General features: G+C 38.7%; 1 protein-coding gene across 4 annotated transcripts in view; it reads left to right on the forward strand.

Moving 5' to 3' along the window:
* LOC144654998 (collagen triple helix repeat-containing protein 1-like) overlaps positions 1-22474 on the forward strand; it is a 29755-nt gene extending 7281 nt beyond the window's left edge. The window contains exons 1-3 of one of the 4 annotated variants that reach the window (XM_078515228.1): positions 4623-4859; positions 5798-6031; positions 6269-6810. In XM_078515228.1, coding sequence (XP_078371354.1) covers positions 4770-4859; positions 5798-6031; positions 6269-6613 — 669 coding nt within the window. In that variant the 5' untranslated portion in view covers positions 4623-4769 and the 3' untranslated portion in view covers positions 6614-6810. Of the gene's footprint in view, positions 1-4622; positions 4860-5797; positions 6032-6268; positions 6811-21494; positions 21729-22006 lie in introns of those variants that run through there. The other 3 variants (XM_078515234.1, XM_078515239.1, XM_078515224.1) reach the window with 3 other exon arrangements.
* Positions 22475-22522: the final 48 nt, after the last annotated feature.

Raw genomic sequence — 22522 nt, forward strand, 5'->3', positions numbered from 1 at the left:
GAGGAAAGAGGTCACACAAAGGGCACAAAAGAAGACATTGCCATTCCTGCTATACGCCATCTTGATTTTTGATTTTTCAGATAAATGGATGGGGAAATAGGGTACCTGCGAACTTGGTATTAGATCACCGTTGTTCTACCGACTAAGCTGCGAGGCCACCTTAGTTACCCACGACCAGCTGGCGTCTCTTTCTCCGAAGTGCTCTTATAACTTTGCTTTACCTCTAACACAAACACATTTTCATTCCCACTTTCCTGCTATTCCTATGCCACATGCCCAGGGGGGTACTCGAAGTAGACATGACGGGGGTGGGAGTCTGACGCATGTTTTTGGGTTGAAAAAATTTACACACTCGGTATTTGTTTAGGTCAAGGGATCTGTCACGTATTTTTTTAGGTCTTAAAAAATACGCGATATAATATATAAAGATAAAGATAATAAATCGAAGAGACATTAACGGACATACCAATTTCATAAGCTTATTGATGCAAAATCATGCATTTGAAAGTTCTGCTTAATTGAATAAATCAGTATTGAGGTATTTAAGTCTTGTATTTTTTTGGGTTGGAAATTTTGATGCCAGGTATTTTTTTGGGTCTAAAATTTCAGACTTGTGAACTTTTGGGGGGTTGCAATATAAAGCTCTGTCGGACCCCCCGTCATGTTTACTTTAAGTACTCCCCCCGGGGGGGCCACATGAAATGAGGAAGACAACTTATTTTAAAACTCAAAGCTAAATACAAACGTAGAACGTTTCTACAAATAATATATAGATTTAGGCAAGCCTAAAAGCGGAGCTCCCCATTTATTTAATTTTCACTGGAGCTTACAATGTTTTCATTCTAGTGAATAAGCGGCCAAAGTACTAATGTTTATGGCGGTTTATAGGTGCGACACAAATTTAAATAGCTCACGGTTATACTGAATGTCAGCAGTACGACAAAAATAATAATCTTAAAGCGGGGCAAAATCATTACTCATAGCACGAAAAATTACTTTAGAGTACAGTAAATTATCTGCTTTCTAGCAATAGAAAATAGTTTCGCGATCCTGTTATAGTTTCGCAGCAGTTTAGTAGACTCCACAACATCTATTACATTGATACCGTATTTACTCGAATAAGCGCCGCCCCCGAATAACCGCCGCCCTCGAATAAGCGCCGCATTTGGGACAAAAACGTTAATAAGCGCCGCCCCCGAATAAGCGCCGCAGTCCCGATGCGGCGCTTATTTGAGTAATTTCGTTTAACTAAAAACGGCAGAACAAAGCAACTTTAAAACAAGCTTGAACATTTTTTTGCATCAAAAGCGATGTTTTGCAGTTATGAGTGATTGTTTTATCGCTCTCCCATTGGTTTTCTATTCAACACTCTTACAGTAATATAGTTCTACAAATGTTGTGAAGACCGCAAACTTTGCCAGTACAGCTAACGCCATTTCAGTCTCAGCAAGAGACGAATACTAACAATCAAAAGACGCTATTTTCAGTTACTGTAAAAGATAAGATTCTTTGTGGCGTCCAAATTTTAAATAAGCGCCGCCCTCAAATAAGCGCCGCCCTCGAATAAGCGCCACACTTGAGACGCGAAAAATTAAATAAGCATCGCGGCGCTTATTCGAGTAAATACGGTATACGATATATTCAACGTGCATTATAGAGTCTGTCGGATTAGCTCAATCGGTAAGGTGCCAGTCTGCTGATCCGGAGGTCGTGAGTTCAAATCCCAGAGGGTCAAGTTTTCTTTTCTTTTTTCCTTTATTTTTTTTACCCCGTAGCAATAAAATGGTTTGTTTATTCTATCAACTCGATTTAGCTTTCGAATGCTCCTTCATGTACGATGCTGGCTTTAGAGATAGACACGAAAGTCATCGATCGATTATGGCTCTCAATGTCCACTTTTTTGGCGGTCGATTACTTTCTACACGTAATTTTCAGCCACATTTTGTTTCATTGCTTCTTGTTTTTCTTTTCAAACCTCTTTAAATTTTACAGGCCGCCTTTATACGGCCGCCTTTATACGGCCTTCTTGCTTCACTATTTCTACCATCAAACTATGGCGGCCATGTTGCGCGACTCCGTACGTACGACGTAGGCGTCCGCGAACCATGCCGCTATCCATGTTGACCATGAAAACTCATTTCGATAGTGTTCCTTCTTTCATGCGTATGGGTCTCTGCTCTGCGGCCCTGCGGGCCGCTGTAGAGCTCCGCTATTATCAACCGTCACCGTAGTATGCGCCGATCCAGGTCAGTCTAATTAGGCAGGGACTGAGGTCATGACGGTTCTACATACCATCAATGGATGAGTTATACGTTTATTCAGGGATTCGCCGCGCCCGAGCCTAGTATAGAAAAATATTTAAGTCCAGATTCTAATATTGAAGTCGAGACTTCCATATGGGAAGGATGACACAGAAGAACAAATGTTGCGCCTGCGGTTAGACGGGGAAACATTTCTGTCCGCAATGAGGAAGAAGAAATATCGTTTATTATTAAAAACTTTTACACTTGGCAGTCCTTAGACTGAATTACGTGTAAATGAAAAAAAACTATATATATTACAAGATTTAATGAAGGTGATGGTAAACAAAGATACAATGCTTAATTATACGGCTGTTCCGAAAACGCGGAGTGCGGAGTGCGGAGTGCGGAGTCCGAAAATGCGGAGTCTGTAAAAAAATAAAAAAATAAAAATAAATAAAAATAAAATAAAAAAGGTGTGATAAAAAAATTAAAATAAAATGAAAAATATATAAATATTAAACTAAATATTAAAAAAATAATACACATTTTTGCACAGCTTCGCCCGAAGCAGTGAAGCGGATCGTTCAGACCGCGGCCATTTCTTTCTTCAAAAATGACTGCAGTTCACGTTTCACGAAATATTAACAAACAGTATTTCCAATTTTTTGGAATCACTACTCGTAAACTTCAAATAACTTTAGTTTCTTTTTTACCAAAGAGCCTAAAGCCATGTTGCTTCGCCTGGCTTTCCACGAATACACAGTAAACTCTCTGAAAGAACCATCAGCAACGTGGCACTTTTCAACTCCGCCTTTTATGCTAGACGAAGTTCAAATTCAGAAAGAAAAATGTACAACAACGATACGCTACTCCGCAGCACTTAATAAAAAAGCAACAAATAAATAAATAACAATTTCCCCAAAAGTCATTTAACCGCCTTTGTGCCGTGGATATCTACATCCATCTGTGGACATGTCATTTTTGGTTGAAATCATGTTTTCAGTGCAAGAATACTAATTCTTTTGATTGTAAGTTCTTTTCGCTGGGAACTCGGAACCTGGGAACCGTTTATTTCAGGTGTCATGGAAACACGTCTGTGTCAAGGACAATCGTGATAACTGGTAATGGTTATGTCAAGCTTGCAATAGCTTTTGCTTCAGTGTTGCTTTTCACTACAAATGACACATCTGTTGCTGAAAAGTAACATTGTATATTTTGATACGGGTTAGATGTACACTGTCTCGGTTCGTTGTTTACACAAAAAACGCTTTCATTCTCGTGTGTTTCCATACATAGTGCATGGAAAATACTGTTTGTTAATATTTCGTGAAACGTGAACTGCAGTCATTTTTAAAGAAAGAAATGGCCGCGGTCTGAACGATCCGCTTCACTGCTTCGGGCGAAGCTGTGCAAAAATGTGTATTATTTTTTTAATATTTAGTTTAATATTTAACCAACAAATGGAGTGAAATTCTCATCTGCTACAAAGTGCTCAATAGCTGAACTAGAGCGGTGAATAACAGTAAAATCTCAAGAGTTAGTTTATATGGTCATTTATTCGCTACTATAGTTTAATATTTATATATTTTTCATTTTATTTTAATTTTTTTATCACACTTTTTTTATTTTATTTTTATTTTATTTATTTTTTTAATTTTTTTACAGACTCCGCATTTTCGGACTCCGCACTCCGCACTCCGCACTCCACGTTTTCGGAACAGCCTAATTATACTGAAGAAATAATCCACCAATAGATAGTAAAACCATTCCATCAAAGTTAATTGAAATAGATTTATTTAACAAGGCCTAAAGACTCAAAGCAGAACAAAACAAACACTACAAAAATATATTTACAGAGCAGACATATTTGTCAAAATACAAATTGGTAAATATTCGAGCGCGAATTAAAATGTGCTATAAAGTTGGCTTGGGAGGAAATGAAATATTTTTTTTTACTTTTTGTTTGTCAGTAATTAACTGAAAGTAAGCAAATTACGCAGGAGGCCAGCGAAGAACCATTGTAACTATTGTTAGGAAGTAATATTAAAACATATTTAACAGTTCAGTTATATGAGAAGCAGTGAACATAATATAACTTCATGACCTACATAGTCTGCTTATAAATTTAATTACACATTCTTCAAAAAAAGCAACGTTTTTCAGAAATATTGAAACAGGATTATTCGTGAGCACTTTTTTAAAAGATAAACAAATTGAAAACAAAAAAAAAATCCTTTAATAGGTATACGTTTTCTTTTCCCTCACTCACTGATCATATTGCAGGAGATTGCATCACGTGGCCGCTTCATATCATAGACAATCGACAGCGGAAGTTTACATTAGACTGACAAGAAAAAACGACCAGTACGATTTGTTGAATTAGTGACTCAACTATATTGTATTGCCTCAACAGTAAGAATTCGGATTGTTTTCACTGACTCGTTAATTTTGGAGCGAGAAGCCATTCGTTACAAGAAAGAACGTTTCAAAGTGTTTAATTCTGAAGCTTTTTATCATCGTACAGACATGCAAGGAAAGAAACTTAACGTTTTTCTATCGCTGTTGTTAGTGCTGTCTTGCACGTTCGAGGGAGAAGGTGCGTCCAACACATCAAAGGTAAGAAGCGAAAGGAAACAATTTAGTATTTCAATATTGATGAACCGTCTCAATTTTTTAAAAAAGCCAAAACCTTATAGTTCAGTAATGGATAGTTCTATAAGAACGTTTGAATTAAAATTAGCAACGAAATATTCGCTACTTGCAAACGACTCAATCGTTTTCACCCAAAACAAAAAAAAGACAAAAAAAGCTGGCTTGAGAAGAAACAACGCAAATTATTGTAAGCGAGCGAATGCGGAAGAAACATCCGTTGAATAATCAAAGAAATAACTGACTCCACCAAGATTAGTTTTACTTCGGCTTCAATATTTGTTCGCGTGGAAGTTTTTGCCACATAACATTTTCTGTGCGAAATTGCGAGATGAGAAAATATTACTTAACGACACGTTTTAGTCCAGTGATGTAATTTCGCAATGATCCATTGCAAGGAATTTATGGAAAAAAGCCGGACTGTTTGCTTAGACTTGTGTTGCCTGCGAATTGCGCAGTTTTGAAGTTTATATGTGCAGGAAGAATAAAGTGATCGTCCGAAATAAACAACAGAGAGTTTTGTAACTACATATATAATCTACTTCAAGATAGTAATATTCGAGGCTCAGAAAAAAATGCATCGTTCACAATGTTTACCAAAATGAGGAAGAAAAGACATTGCAGGAAAAATCTCGTTTAGCCTGTCAATCATGTTGCCTCGTTGGACATCACTCAAACCCAACAACGGGTGTTTACTTATTAACAGTGATAAAGATAATTTCTTTTCTCTCCCCTCTCCCCACAAGTTAATCTTGCTACTGTCATGTGACGAACTTTTCACACGTAATGAATTTTAATTCATTACGTAAAATATTTTAAGAGAAAATAAATTATGGTATTCATCATCCTGTGTAATCTTATGTCAGCTACACTGATCACATCGCTAACCTTCTTTAATTACACAGCAGCCTGGCACGTGTCTGCAAGGACCATCCGGAATCCCAGGCCGTAATGGATATAACGGGTTACCAGGTCGCGACGGCCGAGATGGCGCGAAAGGTGACAAGGGCTTGGCTGGTCCCCCTGGGTCACGTGGTGTTAAAGGAGACGCCGGACAAAATGGTGCAGACGCTGACCACAGAAACTGGAAACAGTGTGCGTGGAAAGGTGGAGACAGCCGTGACATTGGTCTTATTCAGGTAAGCTTTAATTTTTGGAAACGAAGTTAATACATATTTGTCATTCTCGATTTGATCTTCTCTTGAATTCTTTCTACACCAAAATTAACTAACCTTTGCAGTTATTACCAGTTTAACACAATTTTCTTAATACAACAGTCATATTTCCACTCAATTTCGGGTAATAAAATTACAATACAGGCATCAATTCCTTTGTATCAACTCGCGCTAATAAATAGCGCTAATTATGTTTTGTAGGATTGCGTTTTCGAAAAGAAGAAGGATGATACCGCTCTCCGTGTGGTTTATCAAGGCAACTTTTATCTGCTTTGCAACAACTGTTGTAAGCGTTGGTTCATCACCTTTAATGGCGCCGAATGCAGCGGTCCGATGCCCATTGACGTCGCTTGGTGGACGGCAAACAACAACTTTCCAACCCACAAACCCGGATCAATAGAAGGCTACTGTGACAACATTCACAAAGGCAAAATCCGTGTTGGTATCAACATTGGAAACTGTCCCTCATATGGAGACTCCAACGGTCATACAGGCTGGAATTCAGTGTCCCGCTTGATGATCGAGGAAGTCCCACGGTCCCAGTAATAAGTTGGTTATTCAGAAGAATAACGCTGACGTCAGCAATGCATTAGGGACTGATTTAAAGGGCGAAATTGTATACGGAATGCTTGGCGTTTGTTAATGTAACAAGTACTTCATAAACTGGTGAAGGGTTATTTATTTATTTATTGTAATCAGGAACCTTATCGGAACCGATTTTGTTGAATAAACCTGGTACTCATTGCTCTTGATGTCTTATTGTCCGTGTTTTGCAATTTCTCTTCTGGAACTGGAGGTGATCACTCAATGCATGCTGATATCTGGAAAAAGGTGAAAAAATTTGTTTCCTGTTAAGAACGAAATTGTACTATGGCCACCATCTTGACAAATACAAAATGAAGACAGAATGGGCTTCATCTAATTTCTAATAAAATCGCAAAAAACCTTGCACGCTGATTGGTTAAATAAACGACGGCCCAAGCGTTACAAGGAGAACATCTTCAAACGGTGGATTTTTGAACTTTATTGATTTTGAAATGACACGTGTGTATCGAGGAGAAAGGGTGACATTAGTCTATTAGTCTAGTACTTTTAAAGCTATTTCTAAATGCTCTTCAGGCGGTAATAAAAATAAATTGTCAGGCTGCTGAATTCCAGTTTTAAGTTTAAAAAGAAAGCTTCACAAGCCCGTCCCTCAAAAGCCTACGGATTTGTTGGTACCTAATGACGACAAAACTAACGCCAATGTGACTTTATGTTATTACTTTTATTTGTATTAAATATGTTTTTATTAAATTTGAATACATAACCACAAGCCTTTAGGCATACATTTCGCTCATCTGGCAGTTGGTTTTATCCAGTGAAGGAACTAGTCAAAAAAATGTCAAAGTTTACCATTTTTGACCAAGCCAAAGTATATGAGTCGCAAAGCACCCAGCCGTCGCGACTGACAAATACAGCATTTCCTCCGCGAAAATAACAAAAATTCTTGAACTGAAAGACGTTTGAAGTCTTCCATGATATGTTCGAACAACAATGCCCAGGAAAAACTTTCTACTCATGCTAACTTCATGCAAAAAAGTCGATATCTCGAAGAGATCTTTGATTGACCTGCATCATTCGGAATGCCAGTCAGGAAAAATCGAACACTGAGTGGCACATGAGAGGTTTAGGAGTCATTGTCTGAGAAAGTGTTCCAAATGTTGAAAATCGGGGTCAGCCGATTTTCGTAAAACTTCCTGCAAAATTTGACCTAGATGAGATATTCCAAAAGCCATTTTGGTTTTGTTTTCTGACTTCTACTTCAAAAGTTCCAGGGGTGGTCCCATATGGACCCTCCAGATCATGGTAAATCCTGTACGTTTGTGAAGGTGAAAGTTTGGACTTGTATAAAAACAAACCCACGAAACCTATTGACTAAATGATTGTACGCTGTAATTATGCTATAAAAGCTCTTTCATTTCATAGTGCGGATTGGCATAGGGGGTTCTTGTAGTGTGAAGTCTGGCACTTAAATTGGCCACATTTTGATGAGAAATCCACCACCCAAAATTGCTAAATTTTAGATGGTCGTATTTTTTAACTGCCTAACTAGCTAAAATTGAAACTTATATCAGGTGTTATCCCAATGTTAGTAGAATGAAAATCAATTTAAAAAAATTGGCCCATGTAATTTTTTGATGCTTCAATGGCCCATTTTAAAGCACACTCTCACAAAATTTGCATATTGTCAAAACTTTTAGTTTAACACCCATAGTTTAACTTAGTTTAACTTTATTTAAAATATTTAAATTTGCCTTGGCCAAATATTTAAAATATTTAAATTTGCTTCTGGTTCCGTTGGTTCAAGTGGTTCTTCTGGTTTTTCTCTGGTTCTCGTTGTTCTTCTCGTTCCCTAAGTTCTCGTTGTTCTTCATGGTTTTTCTGGTTCTTGTGCTTCTTCTGGTTTTTCGCTCTTCGTGGTTCTTCTGGTTTTTCTCTGGTTCTCGTTGTTCTTCTCGTTCCCTAAGTTCTCGGTGTTCTTCATGGTTCTTCTGGTTCTTGTGCTTCTTCTGGTTTTTCGCTCTTCGTGGTTCTTCTGGTTCTTCTCTGGTTCTCGTGGTTCTTCTGGTTCTTTTCTGGTCTCGTTGTTCTTCTGATTCCCTTGGTTATCGTTGTTCTGCATGGTTCTTCTTGTTCTGGTTCTCTCCTCTTCGTGGTTCTTCTGGTTAACTTGTTCTCGTGGGTCTTCTAGTTTTTTTTTCTGGTTCTCGTGGTTTATCTGGTTCTTCTCTGGTTCTCTGGTTCTCTTGTTTTGTCTGGTTCTTCTCCGGTTCTCGTGGTTCCCGTGGTTCTTATTGCTCTCCTGTTCTCGTTATTCTTTTGGTTTGTCTCGGTTTCTCGTGGTTCATCTGCTTCGTTTAGTTCTCGTAGTTCTTCTGGTTCTCTAGTTCTCCTAGTTTTCGGGGTTCTTTTGGTTCGTGTGGTTCTCGTGGTTCTTCTGGTTCTCTGGTTCTTTTGATTCTTCTAGTTCCTCGGGTTCTCCTGGTCCTTCTGGTTCTTTGGGTTTCCTGGCTCTCGTGGTTCTTCTGGTTCCCCTGGTAATCGTTATTCCACTGGTTTGCATGGTTCTCATCTTTCTTCTGGTTCTTTTCTGGTTTCGTTGTTCTTCTGGTTCTCATCGTTCTTCATAGTTCTTCTGGTTTTCGTGGTTTTTCTGGTTCTCTCCTCCTCGTGGTTCTTGTGGTTCTTTGCTTCTTTGGTTCTCTTTTTCTCTTGTTTTCTGGTTCTTGTGGTAGTTTTCGTGGTTTTTCCGGTTTCGTGGTTCTGCTAGTTCTCGTGGTTCTGCTGGTTCTCGTGGTTCTGCTAGTTCTCGTGGTTCTTCTGATTCTCGTGGTTCTTCTGGTTCTCGTGGTTCTTCTGGTTCTCGTGGTTCTGCTGGTTCTCGTGGTTCTTCTGGTTCTCGTGGTTCTTCTGGTTCTCGTGGTTATTCTGGTTCTCGTGATTCTTCTGGTTCTCGTGGTTCTTCTGGTTCTCGTGGTTCTTCTGGTTCTCGTGGTTCTTCTGGTTTTCGTGGTTCTTCTGATTCTCGTGGTTCTTCTGGTTCTCGTGGTTCTGCTAGTTCTCGTGGTTTTTCTGGTTCTCGTGGTTCTGCTGGTTCTCGTGGTCCTACTGGTTCTCGTGGTTCTTCTGGTTCTCGTGGTTCTTCTGGTTCTCGTGATTCTTCTGGTTCTTCTTGTTCTGCTAGTTCTCGTGGTTCTTATGGTTCTCGTGGTTCTGCTAGTTCTCGTGGTTCTTCTAGTTCTCGTGGTTCTTCTAGTTCTCGCGGTTCTGCTGGTTCTCGTGGTTTTTCTGGTTCTCGTGGTTCTGCTAGTTCTCATTGTTCTGCTAGTTCTCTTGGATCTGCTAGTTCTCGTGGTTCTTCTAGTTCTCGTAGTTCTTCTGGTTCTCGTGGTTCTTCTGGTTCTTCTTGTTCTTCTGGTTCTCGTGGTTCTGCTGGTTCTCGTGGTCCTGCTGGTTCTCGTGGTTCTCGTGGTTCTGCTAGTTCTCGTGGTTCTTCTTGTTTTCGTGGTTCTGCTAGTTCTCGTGGTTCTTCTGGTTCTCGTGGTTCTCGTTGTTCTGCTAGTTCTCGTGGTTCTGCTAGTTCTCATTGTTCTGCTAGTTCTCTTGGATCTGCTAGTTCTCGTGGTTCTTCTAGTTCTCGTGGTTCTGCTAGTTCTCGTGGTTCTTCTGGTTCTCGTGGTTCTTCTGATTCTCGTGGTTCTGCTGGTTCTCGTGGTTCTGCTGGTTTTCGTGGTTCTCGTGGTTCTCGTGGTTCTCTTTGTTCTGCTGGTTTTCGTGGTTCTGCTGGTTCTCGTGGTTCTAATAGTTCTCGTGGTTCTGCTAGTTCTCGTTGTTCTTCTACTTCTCGTGGTTCTGCTAGTTCTCGCGGTTCTACTGGTTCTCGTGGTTCTGCTAGTTCTCGTGGTTTTTCTGGTTCTCGTGGTTCTGCTGGTTCTCGTGGTCCTGCTGGTTCTCGTGGTTCTTCTGGTTCTCGTGGTTCTTCTGGTTCTTCTTGTTCTACTGGTTCTCGTGGTTCTGCTAGTTCTCGTGGGTTTTCTGGTTCTCGCGGTTCTGCTGGTTCTCGTGGTCCTGCTGGTTCTCGTGGTTCTTCTGGTTCTTCTTGTTCTTCTGGTTCTCGTGGTCCTGCTAGTTCTCGTGGTTCTTCTGGTTCTGCTAGTTCTCGTGGTTCTTCTAGTTCTCGTGGTTCTGCTAGTTCTCGTGGTCCTGCTGGTTCTCGTGGTTCTTCTGGTTCTCGTGGTTCTTCTGGTTCTGCTAGTTCTCGTGGTTTTTCTGGTTCTCGTGGTTCTTCTGGTTCGCGTGGTTCTTCTGGTTCTGCTAGTTCTCGTGGTTTTTCTGGTTCTCGTGGTTCTGCTGGTTCGCGTGGTTCTTCTGGTTCTGCTAGTTCTCGTGGTTTTTCTGGTTCTCGTGGTCCTACTGGTTCTCGTGGTTCTTCTGGTTCTCGTGATTCTTCTGGTTCTTCTTGTTCTGCTAGTTCTCGTGGTTCTGCTGGTTCTCGTGGTTCTTATGGTTCTCGTGGTTCTGCTAGTTCTCGTGGTTCTTCTAGTTCTCGTGGTTCTTCTAGTTCTCGCGGTTCTGCTGGTTCTCGTGGTTTTTCTGGTTCTCGTGGTTCTGCTAGTTCTCATTGTTCTGCTAGTTCTCTTGGATCTGCTAGTTCTCGTGGTTCTTCTAGTTCTCGTGGTTCTTCTGGTTCTCGTGGTTCTTCTGGTTCTTCTTGTTCTTCTGGTTCTCGTGGTTCTGCTGGTTCTCGTGGTCCTGCTGGTTCTCGTGGTTCTCGTGGTTCTGCTAGTTCTCGTGATTCTTCTTGTTTTCGTGGTTCTGCTAGTTCTCGTGGTTCTTCTGGTTCTCGTGGTTCTCGTTGTTCTGCTAGTTCTCGTGGTTCTGCTAGTTCTCATTGTTCTGCTAGTTCTCTTGGATCTGCTAGTTCTCGTGGTTCTTCTAGTTCTCGTGGTTCTGCTAGTTCTCGTGGTTCTTCTGGTTCTCGTGGTTCTTCTGATTCTCGTGGTTCTGCTGGTTCTCGTGGTTCTGCTGGTTTTCGTGGTTCTTCTGGTTCTCGTGGTTCTCTTTGTTCTGCTGGTTTTCATGGTTCTGCTGGTTCTCGTGGTTCTAATAGTTCTCGTGGTTCTGCTAGTTCTCGTTGTTCTTCTACTTCTCGTGGTTCTGCTAGTTCTCGCGGTTCTACTGGTTCTCGTGGTTCTGCTAGTTCTCGTGGTTTTTCTGGTTCTCGTGGTTCTGCTGGTTCTCGTGGTCCTGCTGGTTCTCGTGGTTCTTCTGGTTCTCGTGGTTCTTCTGGTTCTTCTTGTTCTACTGGTTCTCGTGGTTCTGCTAGTTCTCGTGGGTTTTCTGGTTCTCGCGGTTCTGCTGGTTCTCGTGGTCCTGCTGGTTCTCGTGGTTCTTCTGGTTCTTCTTGTTCTTCTGGTTCTCGTGGTTCTTCTGGTTCTTCTTGTTCTTCTGGTTCTCGTGGTTCTTCTGGTTCTCGTGGTTCTTCTGGTTCTCGTGGTTCTTCTGGTTCTTCTTGTTCTTCTGGTTCTCGTGGTCCTGCTAGTTCTCGTGGTTCTTCTGGTTCTGCTAGTTCTCGTGGTTCTTCTAGTTCTCGTGGTTCTGCTAGTTCTCGTGGTCCTGCTGGTTCTCGTGGTTCTTCTGGTTCGCGTGGTTCTTCTGGTTCTGCTAGTTCTCGTGGTTCTTCTAGTTCTCGTGGTTCTGCTAGTTCTCGTGGTTCTTCTGGTTCTTATTGTTCTTCTGGTTCTCGTGGTTCTTCTGGTTCTCGTGGTTCTTCTGGTTCTCGTGGTTCTTCTGGTTCTCGTGATTCTTCTGGTTCTTCTTGTTCTGCTAGTTCTCGCGGTTCTGCTGGTTCTCCTGGTTCTCCTGGTTCTCCTGGTTCTCTTGTTTCTTCTTGTTCTCCTGGTTCTCGTGGTTCTGCTTGTTCTCGTTGTTCTTCTGGTTCTTCTTGTTCTTCTGGTTCTCGTGGTTCTTCTTGTTCTTCTGGTTCTTCTGCTTCTTATGGTTCTCGTGGTTCTGCTTGTTCTCGTGGTTCTTATGGTTCTCGTGGTTCTGCTTGTTCTCGTGGTTCTTCTGGTTCTCGTGGTTCTGCTGGTTCTCGTAGTACTTCTGGTTCTCGTGGTTTTTGTGGTTCCTCTGGTACTCGTCATTCTACTGGTCATGGTTTGCATCGTTCCTCTCGTTCTTCTCTGCTTTTTCTGGTTCATCTGGTTCTTCTCTGGTTCTCGTGGTTCTTCTGGTTCTTGTAGTTCTTCTGGTTGTTCTGGATCTCGTGGTTATCCTGTAACCCTGTTTCTCGTTGTTCTTCTGTTTCTTGTGATTCTCGTGGTTCTTCAAGGTTCTCGTGGTTATCGTTGTTTACCCTTAGGGTTAACCCTAACCCTAGCTGCTATCCATAACGTTTTGCCAAAGTGCTCAGATACGGAATATTTGCAAAGACTTTCATCAGTCTAATGAAAATAGTTGATCTCAAAAGGATATTCTCCGCCACAAACTTTTAATGCCAGAATTTAAAATTAAAATGAACAGTTAAATTACATTTAACTCTAATAAGTTAAAATAAAATTGAATTTTAATAAAAATTAATTTAAACACTTATTTAAATTTAAATTTTATTTTAAATCTGATTTTAAATTTAAAATTGAAATTAAATGAAAGTAATTAAATGTAACAATAAATTTATTTTTTCAAACATTAAATTTATTCTTTTTAAAAAAAAAAATTAAAAGTTTTTTGAAAAATAAATTTGATTTTAATTGAAATAAAATTACATTTTAATTTTAAATTAGAGCCTAGATTTAAATTTAAATTGGAGTTAAAATTAAAATTACTATTTAATAAAAATTCCCTTTTTAATTTTTGGCGTGTTGATTAAATTAACATTATTTTAAATTAAATTGAATTGAATTTAAAATACTTTTTAAGAAAAACGACAATTTTTTTAAGTTTCAAAGACATGTTTCGACAGAGCATCTGTCATCTTCAGTTGAAAGATTTACAAAGCACAGTGAGTTGAATAATAAGTAGAAAAAATGCTAATTAAAACAAGTAGTAACAACAGAACGTGAAAATGTGTGAATTAGAAGGATAATTTTAGATTTACATGGTGTAATTGCTGATTGAGGCAAGGTAGTTCCTTTTGAATATGGATAGCCTCCTTTATCTTAAGTTGAAAGCTGGTAGAGGCGTGATCTAGAATATGAAAGCAATCTGTTGAACACAAGGAGCGACAGCGTTCAGAATTCTGAAGGTGTTTGAAAATGTGGGAGGCCTTATCACTGGCTAAGTGCTCACGCACGCGTGTGGCAAAATGTCGGGTGGTTTCGCCGACATAACAGGCATTACAAACCTTATGTTAGGGTGCCTAGAGTTAATGTAGTTAAAAAATACAACAGCATCGTGCTCCGAGTGAAATAAACAAAAAGTGTCGTCAACATACCTACGATAAAATAAAATTTCAGACCCTTGAAAATTTTCCAACCATAGTTTTTCATGATGCCCCATAAAAAGATTTGCTAATACGGGAGCAAGGGGAGACCCCATGGCCACGCCGTCAATTTGGTCATAGAAAGAGCCGTGAAATAAAAAATGAGTTTGGGCAGTGGCTACAGTGAAGAGGCTTCTAAGTTCAGTTTTACTTAACTTAAGGTCGGGATTGCCCTTGGAAATGTAATTGACCGCCAGGTCAATGGGAAAGGTACCTTACTCTAGGCACCCTAACATAAGGTTTACCATGGAAAAAGAACTTAATCGCCAATTACCCTTTCTTGATGTTCTTATTGATAATAATGACCCTAATTCTTTCCTTACTAGAGTTTACCGCAAGAAAACCTTTACTGGGCTATTAACTAATTATTTTAGCTTCACCTCGTACTCGTACAAAGTAGGTCTCATTAGAACTCTTGTCGACCGGGCCTACAAGATCAATAACACCTGGTTGGGGTTACACGAGGACATAACCAAGCTTACTGAAATTCTAAAAAAGAACCTTTCCTGCCCATTTAATTCAAAAAGTAGTTAACCGTTACATCACTGGTATCCATAGCAACCATTGTCCCCGGGGCTCCCTCCCTACTACTTTGCCCACATTTTACTTTAAGCTGCCGTACGTAGGCTATTTTTCTGTCGTCACTCAGAAAAAGATTAGACACTTAATTAAGCGCTATTGTAATGATTTAGATATCAAACTAGTTTTTTCTTCTTTTAAGATCGGTAATCTTTTTGGAGTGAAAGACCCTATCCCTGGCGGTCTCCGTTCGTGTGTGGTTTACAAGTTTGCATGTGCGGGCTGTAATGCCTGTTATGTCGGCGAAACCACCCGACATTTTGCCACACGCGTGCGTGAGCACTTAGCCAGTGATAAGGCCTCCCACATTTTCAAACACCTTCAGAATTCTGAACGCTGTCGCTCCTTGTGTTCAACAGATTGCTTTCATATTTTAGATCACGCCTCTACCAGCTTTCAACTTAAGATAAAGGAGGCTATCCATATTCAAAAGGAACTACCTTGCCTCAATCAGCAATTACACCATGTAAATCTAAAATTATCCTTCTAATTCACACATTTTCACGTTCTGTTGTTACTACTTGTTTTAATTAGCATTTTTTCTACTTATTATTCAACTCACTGTGCTTTGTAAACCTTTCAACTGAAGATGACAGATGCTCTGTCGAAACATGTCTTTGAAACTTAAAAAAATTGTCGTTTTTCTTAAAATCTTTACGTGTCTGCTGTTCTCAAGACAATTTAAAATACAAATTTAATGATGATAATTATAATAAATAAAAATAGAAAAATATTCTAAGCGCTTTACAATAATGTTAAAAAATTCAAAAAGAACACTAAAGAAATTACTATATAATAAAATCGACAAAAAATTCGCTAAAATGAGCTGTATAAATCTTTAAAACATTATAAATGCGCATTAAAAGCAATAAAACGTAAAAATCGCTAAGAATTAAATTCTAAATTTTGATTAAAGCATTAAGTTAAAAAAATTAATTTAAATATTTAAAATAAAAGTTTAAATTCAAAAATAAACATTAAATATAAATTAGTTAAAAATTAAAATTGGTCGCCTCATGCTTTGAATATCCCGGACTTGAAGTGAATTATTTCAAATGAACGAAAATTTCATTCAGCAAATGCCCCATGTTTACATGCCTGGATGATTTCTCTGTCCGATATTTCGCTGTTCACTATAGGAAAGTAATGGATCGGCACGTGTCCACAATGCAGACTTTTGATTGGAGGATTAATACAGAGGTATAATAAAAAGCTATAACTGTACGTCAGTTTTTAGTTTATCAAACATATTTGATTAATAATTCCGTTTTATAATTTTGCTTGCAGTAGTCTCGCCTGATAAATTTACATTTTCCGCGCAGTACCCTTTCTGACAATGGCGACAATCAAAATGACTTAAATAAATCAAACATACCAAAAATTGGAAAGCAAGATGTCTAATATCCACCATATTGAAAATCAGTATTCAATATATTGAATAATTTTCATCAGGGATAAAACAAGACACAAATTAGACCACTAGCCAAAGGAAATTTTATTATTTTTTTAATAAACCCTGTGGTGTTCGCTTTCCCGGGACAGTTCTGTCAAAAATCTCATTGAATTTCTCTTGATGTTTTTATATTGAAAGACAAGTATTCTTTAGATTTTGACAGTTTATCAGAACGTGAAAAATCTTCTAGATGCCATTAGTGGAACAAACAATGCATTTTATGTCTCGACGCGCAACAGGTAGTAGAACTTCTTAAAGCTAAAGACGTCGAAGAGCTTTTGAAGAAACAAACATGTTCAGAAAAATCCAGGGTTTTATCTCTGTTGCTTGCTCTGCTACTCGATTACATTGAAGAAAATGACACCAGTATTGTTTTCCGTCCAAGGTAAGGCTTCATTGCGGTATAATAGAGAACGAAAATTGATTATCTCTCAGTTTGTTTATCGAGTTAAAAACTCGCCTAAACGTTATTGTACCTGTATTTTGATACATTTCGCGTTAATTTCACATTAACTCTACAAATGTAAATTTAGCGGCGCTATCGGTTTCCAAAGCAGCTTAAAATTTAACTAAAGCATTATACAGTTTGAAATTATTTGCGGACAACAATCAGCAGTTAGCTTTACAAAGTGAACATAAATATTGCTTTACGCTAAAAACGCCAAATTTTTTCGAACAACTATCGACATTATTTAATTTTGATTACAAAATCAACTTGCCAGAAACCATACATGTCGTCCGATTTACTCAAACCTGCTTATGTTGAAAAAAATGCAAACAGCTAGTCTATGTTTATCTTAGGTCGTAATTTTGAAATCATACCTGAACGAAAAGGTCACACACTGCATGCAAAACAGCGCCGTTTGTCAAAACGCTTTTTTTATGAATACAGGGAAAAATTAAAAACCCTTGTCACAGATGTTGAAAAGCATGTTGCGTACGCAAAGAAAGGTTTAAATACATTTACGGTCTAACACAGTTTGCCAAATTGATGAATAACTGATGAAAACCTTAGTCACAATTTTTGTCAGTTGCTTTCTTTTTAATCGGGCGTGGCCGATTTATAGTTTACCCTTTGGTCGTCCTAGACGATAGTCTCCTGTCGGCTAAAAATGACGGGGATAGCCTGGGCCAATCGGTTTCATTTCAGTTTTGACAGTAAATCGTTGTAGGAACACTGGGTCGACTTTTGGGCTAATCTGCAATCTGGTTCTCTTCTTTGCTTCGGCGGGAGGACAGAGAAAAAAGCTTAAGGGGTAAAGTACTAATAATCACCATTGTGAAACTATAGTTGCTTTGACAAGTTGAAGCTATTTTTGTAAATAAAAGGGGTAACGTCATTCATGTCACGCAATGTTTTTGTGGAAAACTTTGAAATAGCAGTGTGATCTGGCGGTACATTTTTTGAGGCGGACTCCACTTTAAAACTATTTTTTATATATTTAGCAAGAAGTATGTCGATTTTCATTTCCGCACAGTTGGGCGTCAAAGTCGCCTGTCACAAAGAGTAGAATGTTTGCACAACATGTTTTGGATATATTTTAGATTTGACTAGTGACGTTAGTAAGACACTTCTCAAGACGTCAGCAAAATATTGGCAATGTACAGTATTGGTGTGAACTTGAATGGAGTTTTTTACGAGATCAGTAAAGCTATCGAATGAAAAGATGACTTGAAAATGAAAACTTCGAATACTATAATTAAATACCAATTGAATTTTAGATGAGAAATTCCGGAAGTGACATCTGTGTTCAAAATAGAAATTTTTGTACAACTTAAAGTTCCGAAAAAAAGACCACATGTTTTGTAAAAATATAAGACAAACATGATCAGGAAAACAAAACAGGCCAATGGGTTTTATTCACGAAAATACAACTTTCTTAAGAAAGAGTTTGTAAACAAGACAATGGAATCGAATTTCATTTCACACGAAATTTGCATACATTTGAACTTGCAAAAAAGAAGTATCTCTGCAGAGACATAATAGCGAGACCTTGCATTAATAATTATTGTATTCTGATCTGATTGTTATTTTTTATGCATTAACTATTTGAAAGTGGTTCTCATCGATGAAAACAAAACGGTTTTTCATTCACTGCTTGAAGTATTTATAGACGTGAAAACATTCGCTTAATCAAATTACATTCTGCACGAAATATTTTGTATCCATTTGTCCCGAAACTTTGGGGAAATTGAAATCTTTGTTGGACAGTACTGCATAAAAGCAGTTCATAGAATTGAATAAAAAGATAAGAACCATATTGATAAAGGAAATTTTAAAACTTTATTTTGGCTCATTTTGACGAAATTCAGGATTTTCAAAGACTGCCAGTAAACGGCTGTATCTTGTCTGTCTCTAACGATTTTGCTACGGTTTCGAACGAGCTAATTTTTCAACATGATATCATGGTAGCGGGCAGAAGTCGGTTCGTTCTGAATTTTTCAATACGGTATACAAGTTACAGGTCAATATACAGACCCTCTGTACAGTAAAAAACGTTTTGGAAACAAACCATTGTGAACTTATTTTCTATGTTGATCAGTAAAATCCTTAGTACGACACGGGGTTTGTTATCAAGTTCGTTAGTACGTTAATACTGCAAGGTGTATAACCTCAGAGAATTATTATCAAGTATTTTTTGTTTTATTAGCGGTTTATACTCTAAGGTCTTGGTATGGGAGATCAAAAGTAAGGCAAATTTCTGTTATTATCTGATTGCTTGGCACAGATTAGTACGATACTGAATTGGTTAGGAAATGTAAACAAACATTAAATTGAATGAGAGTAGAAAGGGAGGGACAGGTGGGGGTGAAAGGCTAAGGAGATGGAAAGGGAGGGAGAATTAAAATCCATGCTTGGTTATATCACGCAACCTTTGACTTCTGTTGTTTTCTCACAAGAACAAAACTTAAGGTGGGGTTCTACCTGAATTTGAATGGAACTTTAAGAGATTTAAAGAAGGGATTGAAGAAAAGAATGGAAACACCACCAAACAGTTGACCCCCTCGCAAGAGCACTCCGGGTTGTCAGGAGACTGTTTGGTGTCCGTCCACCAATTTTTAACTTCAAATTCAAATTTTAAAATCACATTCAATCTCCAATATTTCTTATTTGTCTAAATTTTACTAATCCTTTGAGAAAAACTATCGCCTCTCAGACATCCCCCAAAATCGTCCAAAAATTAACAAAATACTGCAAAACAAATATATATGGGATAAGTAAAGCTTTTTTGGATTCCTTGAAACGCGGCTGAAATGGTTTTCAGTGTTTTCCAGCCCTTATACTTTGGGTAAGTACTACTATTCTTCACCAGTTGCTATTACAGTAATGGTATGAAACAAATACCTAATCATTGGTCAATAAGTTGTGATCATTTTCTTGACAATAGTAACCTGATTAGGAGTTGTATACTGTTCCATTAAAGTGTAAGGGCTGGAAAATACTGAAATGCGTCAGCCACCTAAAGCGTTGGAAAAAATGGTCTTCAGGTAAAAACCCCGCCTTTATTAAGTATTGTGAAAAGGCTGCTCTTTGCTAAGTGTTACAAATTTATATTTTCTAGACGTCTAGTTCAATCGTTTATTTGTATTGTGCGAAATATATTTTTATAAATTGAGACCATTATGTCATTAAGTAATAATGCAATCTTGAAAACATTCCAGATTTTCATTATTAAATAGAAACACGAAAATTACAAATTTGGGAAAACAAGCCTGTCAAAATGACGTTGCCATGGTGATTTCAAGTTACTGGCACCAATAACTAATCCTACCAAATTATTGCAAGATAAATTTTAGATAAACGCGCAAAGTTTGGCAGCGTTTGGTTGAATCTTGAAAAAGTTATAAGCGTCCAAAGTCAGCGCGGGCCTCAAAAGCTCCCCCCCCCCTCCGGCCTGAATAGGTTTAAGTGACTGTTTTTCCAGTGATTTTTACTGTACTGTACCCTGCCGTTCAAGTCAAAACAGATAGCTAATTATTAAGCGCCCGATTTTAAGCTTCTCAAGCTTCTAAAGCTTCTTGTTTCCAATAAAATGCAGGGTTGACAGAGGTTATTTGAATATCACGCGCGTATATAAACAAATCGACGACAATCATAGGGTATTTTTTTGGATGAAATTAATAAAGCGGGTTTTGGAAGTCGAAAAACAATGGAATAATTAAACTAAGGCCTAGTTTATCTTGCTCTCTCGAGATCCCGGGCGTTTTGATTTGGTGTATAGCTTAACAGAAAATCCTGTCCGAGCAACTCTTCAAAGGGGCAATTTGCAAAAAAGACAAAGCAAGTAAACACTGAAAAAAGTGGTTTTTATTATTAATTTTAGCAAAACAGGATCGCCATTACAAGATTAAAAAATTCAAAGAAGATTGTATGATTGAACTTGAAGTGATTCTAACCTGAACACTGATACAATAATGCCCAACTAATTATTTGAACGCGACAACATTTTCGGTAACAAATTTATATGTATACTTCCAGAATAACAACAGCAACAAAAATTCAGCTGAAAATCTAAACCGTGTTTAAATGCATTTCATTTAAACCAAACATTGATTTAGCCTCTTGTGAGGTTAAAACAGAGCAGGGGATGGCGCAGCGATGAGAGCGCTCGCTTCTCGTCAATGTGGCCCGGGTTCGATTCCCGGACCTGGCGTCATATGTGGTTTGACTTTGTTGTTGGTTCTCATCGTGGCTCCGAGGGTTTTCCTCCGGGTTCTCCGGTTTCTTCCCTCCACAAAAACCAACACTTCTAAATTCCAATTCGATCGGGAATCTGAGAGCCACAGGTTTGTCAGTTGCAAGACTGTTACGTGCAACCCTCGTTAAACAAACTCGATTTATTTATTTTATAAAACATAGTCGGGTTTGAAAGGATGTCTTTTTTTTGCAGTACAATCAAAGAGAATAAAAATATCTGAAATCCATCGCAGTATCTGTTGCGCGATCGAAGGTCCTGTTCTTATAAAACCGATCGAATTCGGCAGGGGGAAATTACATTTATTGCAGTTACATTGTTTCATTCTTTCGTTTTATTCCGCTAGTATACAACTGTTTGGGAAGTAATGAATCTTTTAGCGTTTGTTTGGTATTAATATTATAAGAGAAGTCAATTTATTTAACAAAAAAGCGCAGCAAATTTCCACACTATGGGACCTCAAAATTATGGTATACATCATTCTGTGTTAATGTGGTTGACATGGCGAAAGCGGTTATTGGAGGTGGGCCTCTGAAATTCCCCCCCCCCCCCCCCCCCCTCCTTCCCCACTGGTCCCGCAAGGTCCAAAAGGCCCAGTCTGAATAGATTTACATGTAATCTTTAATATGTCAGCTACACTGATCACATCGCTTACCTTCTTTAATTACACAGCAGCCTGGCACGTGTCTGCAAGGACCATCCGGTATCCCTGGCCGTAATGGATATAACGGGTTACCAGGCCGCGACGGCCGAGATGGCGCGAAAGGTGACAAGGGTGTGGCTGGACCATCTGGGTCACGTGGTGTTAAAGGAGACGCGGGACAAAATGGTGCAGACGCTGACCACAGAAACTGGAAACAATGTGCGTGGAGGGGTGAAGACAGCCGTGACATTGGTCTTATAAAAGTAAGCTTTATTCTTGGGAAGAATTTAATACATATTAGTCATTCTCGATTTAAACTTTTCTTGACTTTTATTTCTTTTAAAACTTATTGACAGCAACATTAACTAAGAACTTTCCAGTTATTAGCAATTAAATACAATTTTGTCAATAAAACAGTCGAGAATAAATCATTTTTATGTACCATATTTGCACGTCAATTTGAATTAAGAGAATTACAATGCAGTCATCATTTCCTTTGTATCAACTTGTGCTAATTAATGACGCTTATTATTTCTTGTAGGATTGCGTTTTCGAAAAGAAGAAGGGTGATACTGCTCTGCGCGTGGTTTATCAAGGGAACTTTTATCTGGGTTGCAGCAAGTGCTGTAAGCGATGGTTCATCAGCTTCAATGGCGCCGAGTGCAGCGGACCACTGCCCATTGACGTCACTTGGTGGATGCGAAGCAGTAGCCAATCGAACCACAAGCTCGGATCAATAGAAGGCTACTGTGACAACATTCACAAGGCTAAAATCCGTGTTGGTATCAACATTGGAAACTGTCCTGGATATGGAGACTCCAACGGTCATACAGGCTGGAATTCAGTGTCCCGCTTGATGATCGAATAAGTTCCACGGTCCCAGTAATCAGTTGGTTATTCAAAAGAATAACACTGACGTCAGCAATGCATTAGAGACTGGTTTAAGGTGCAAAATTGTATACGGAATGCTTGGCGTTTGCGGTTAAAGTAACAAGTGCTTCATAAACTGGTGAAGAGTTTTTGATTTATTGTAAAAAGGATCCTTATTGGAACTGAT

This window comes from Oculina patagonica, chromosome 1 (genome assembly GCF_052425735.1).
Source record: "Oculina patagonica isolate OP01 chromosome 1, crgOcupat, whole genome shotgun sequence".
NCBI lineage: Eukaryota > Metazoa > Cnidaria > Anthozoa > Scleractinia > Oculinidae > Oculina > Oculina patagonica.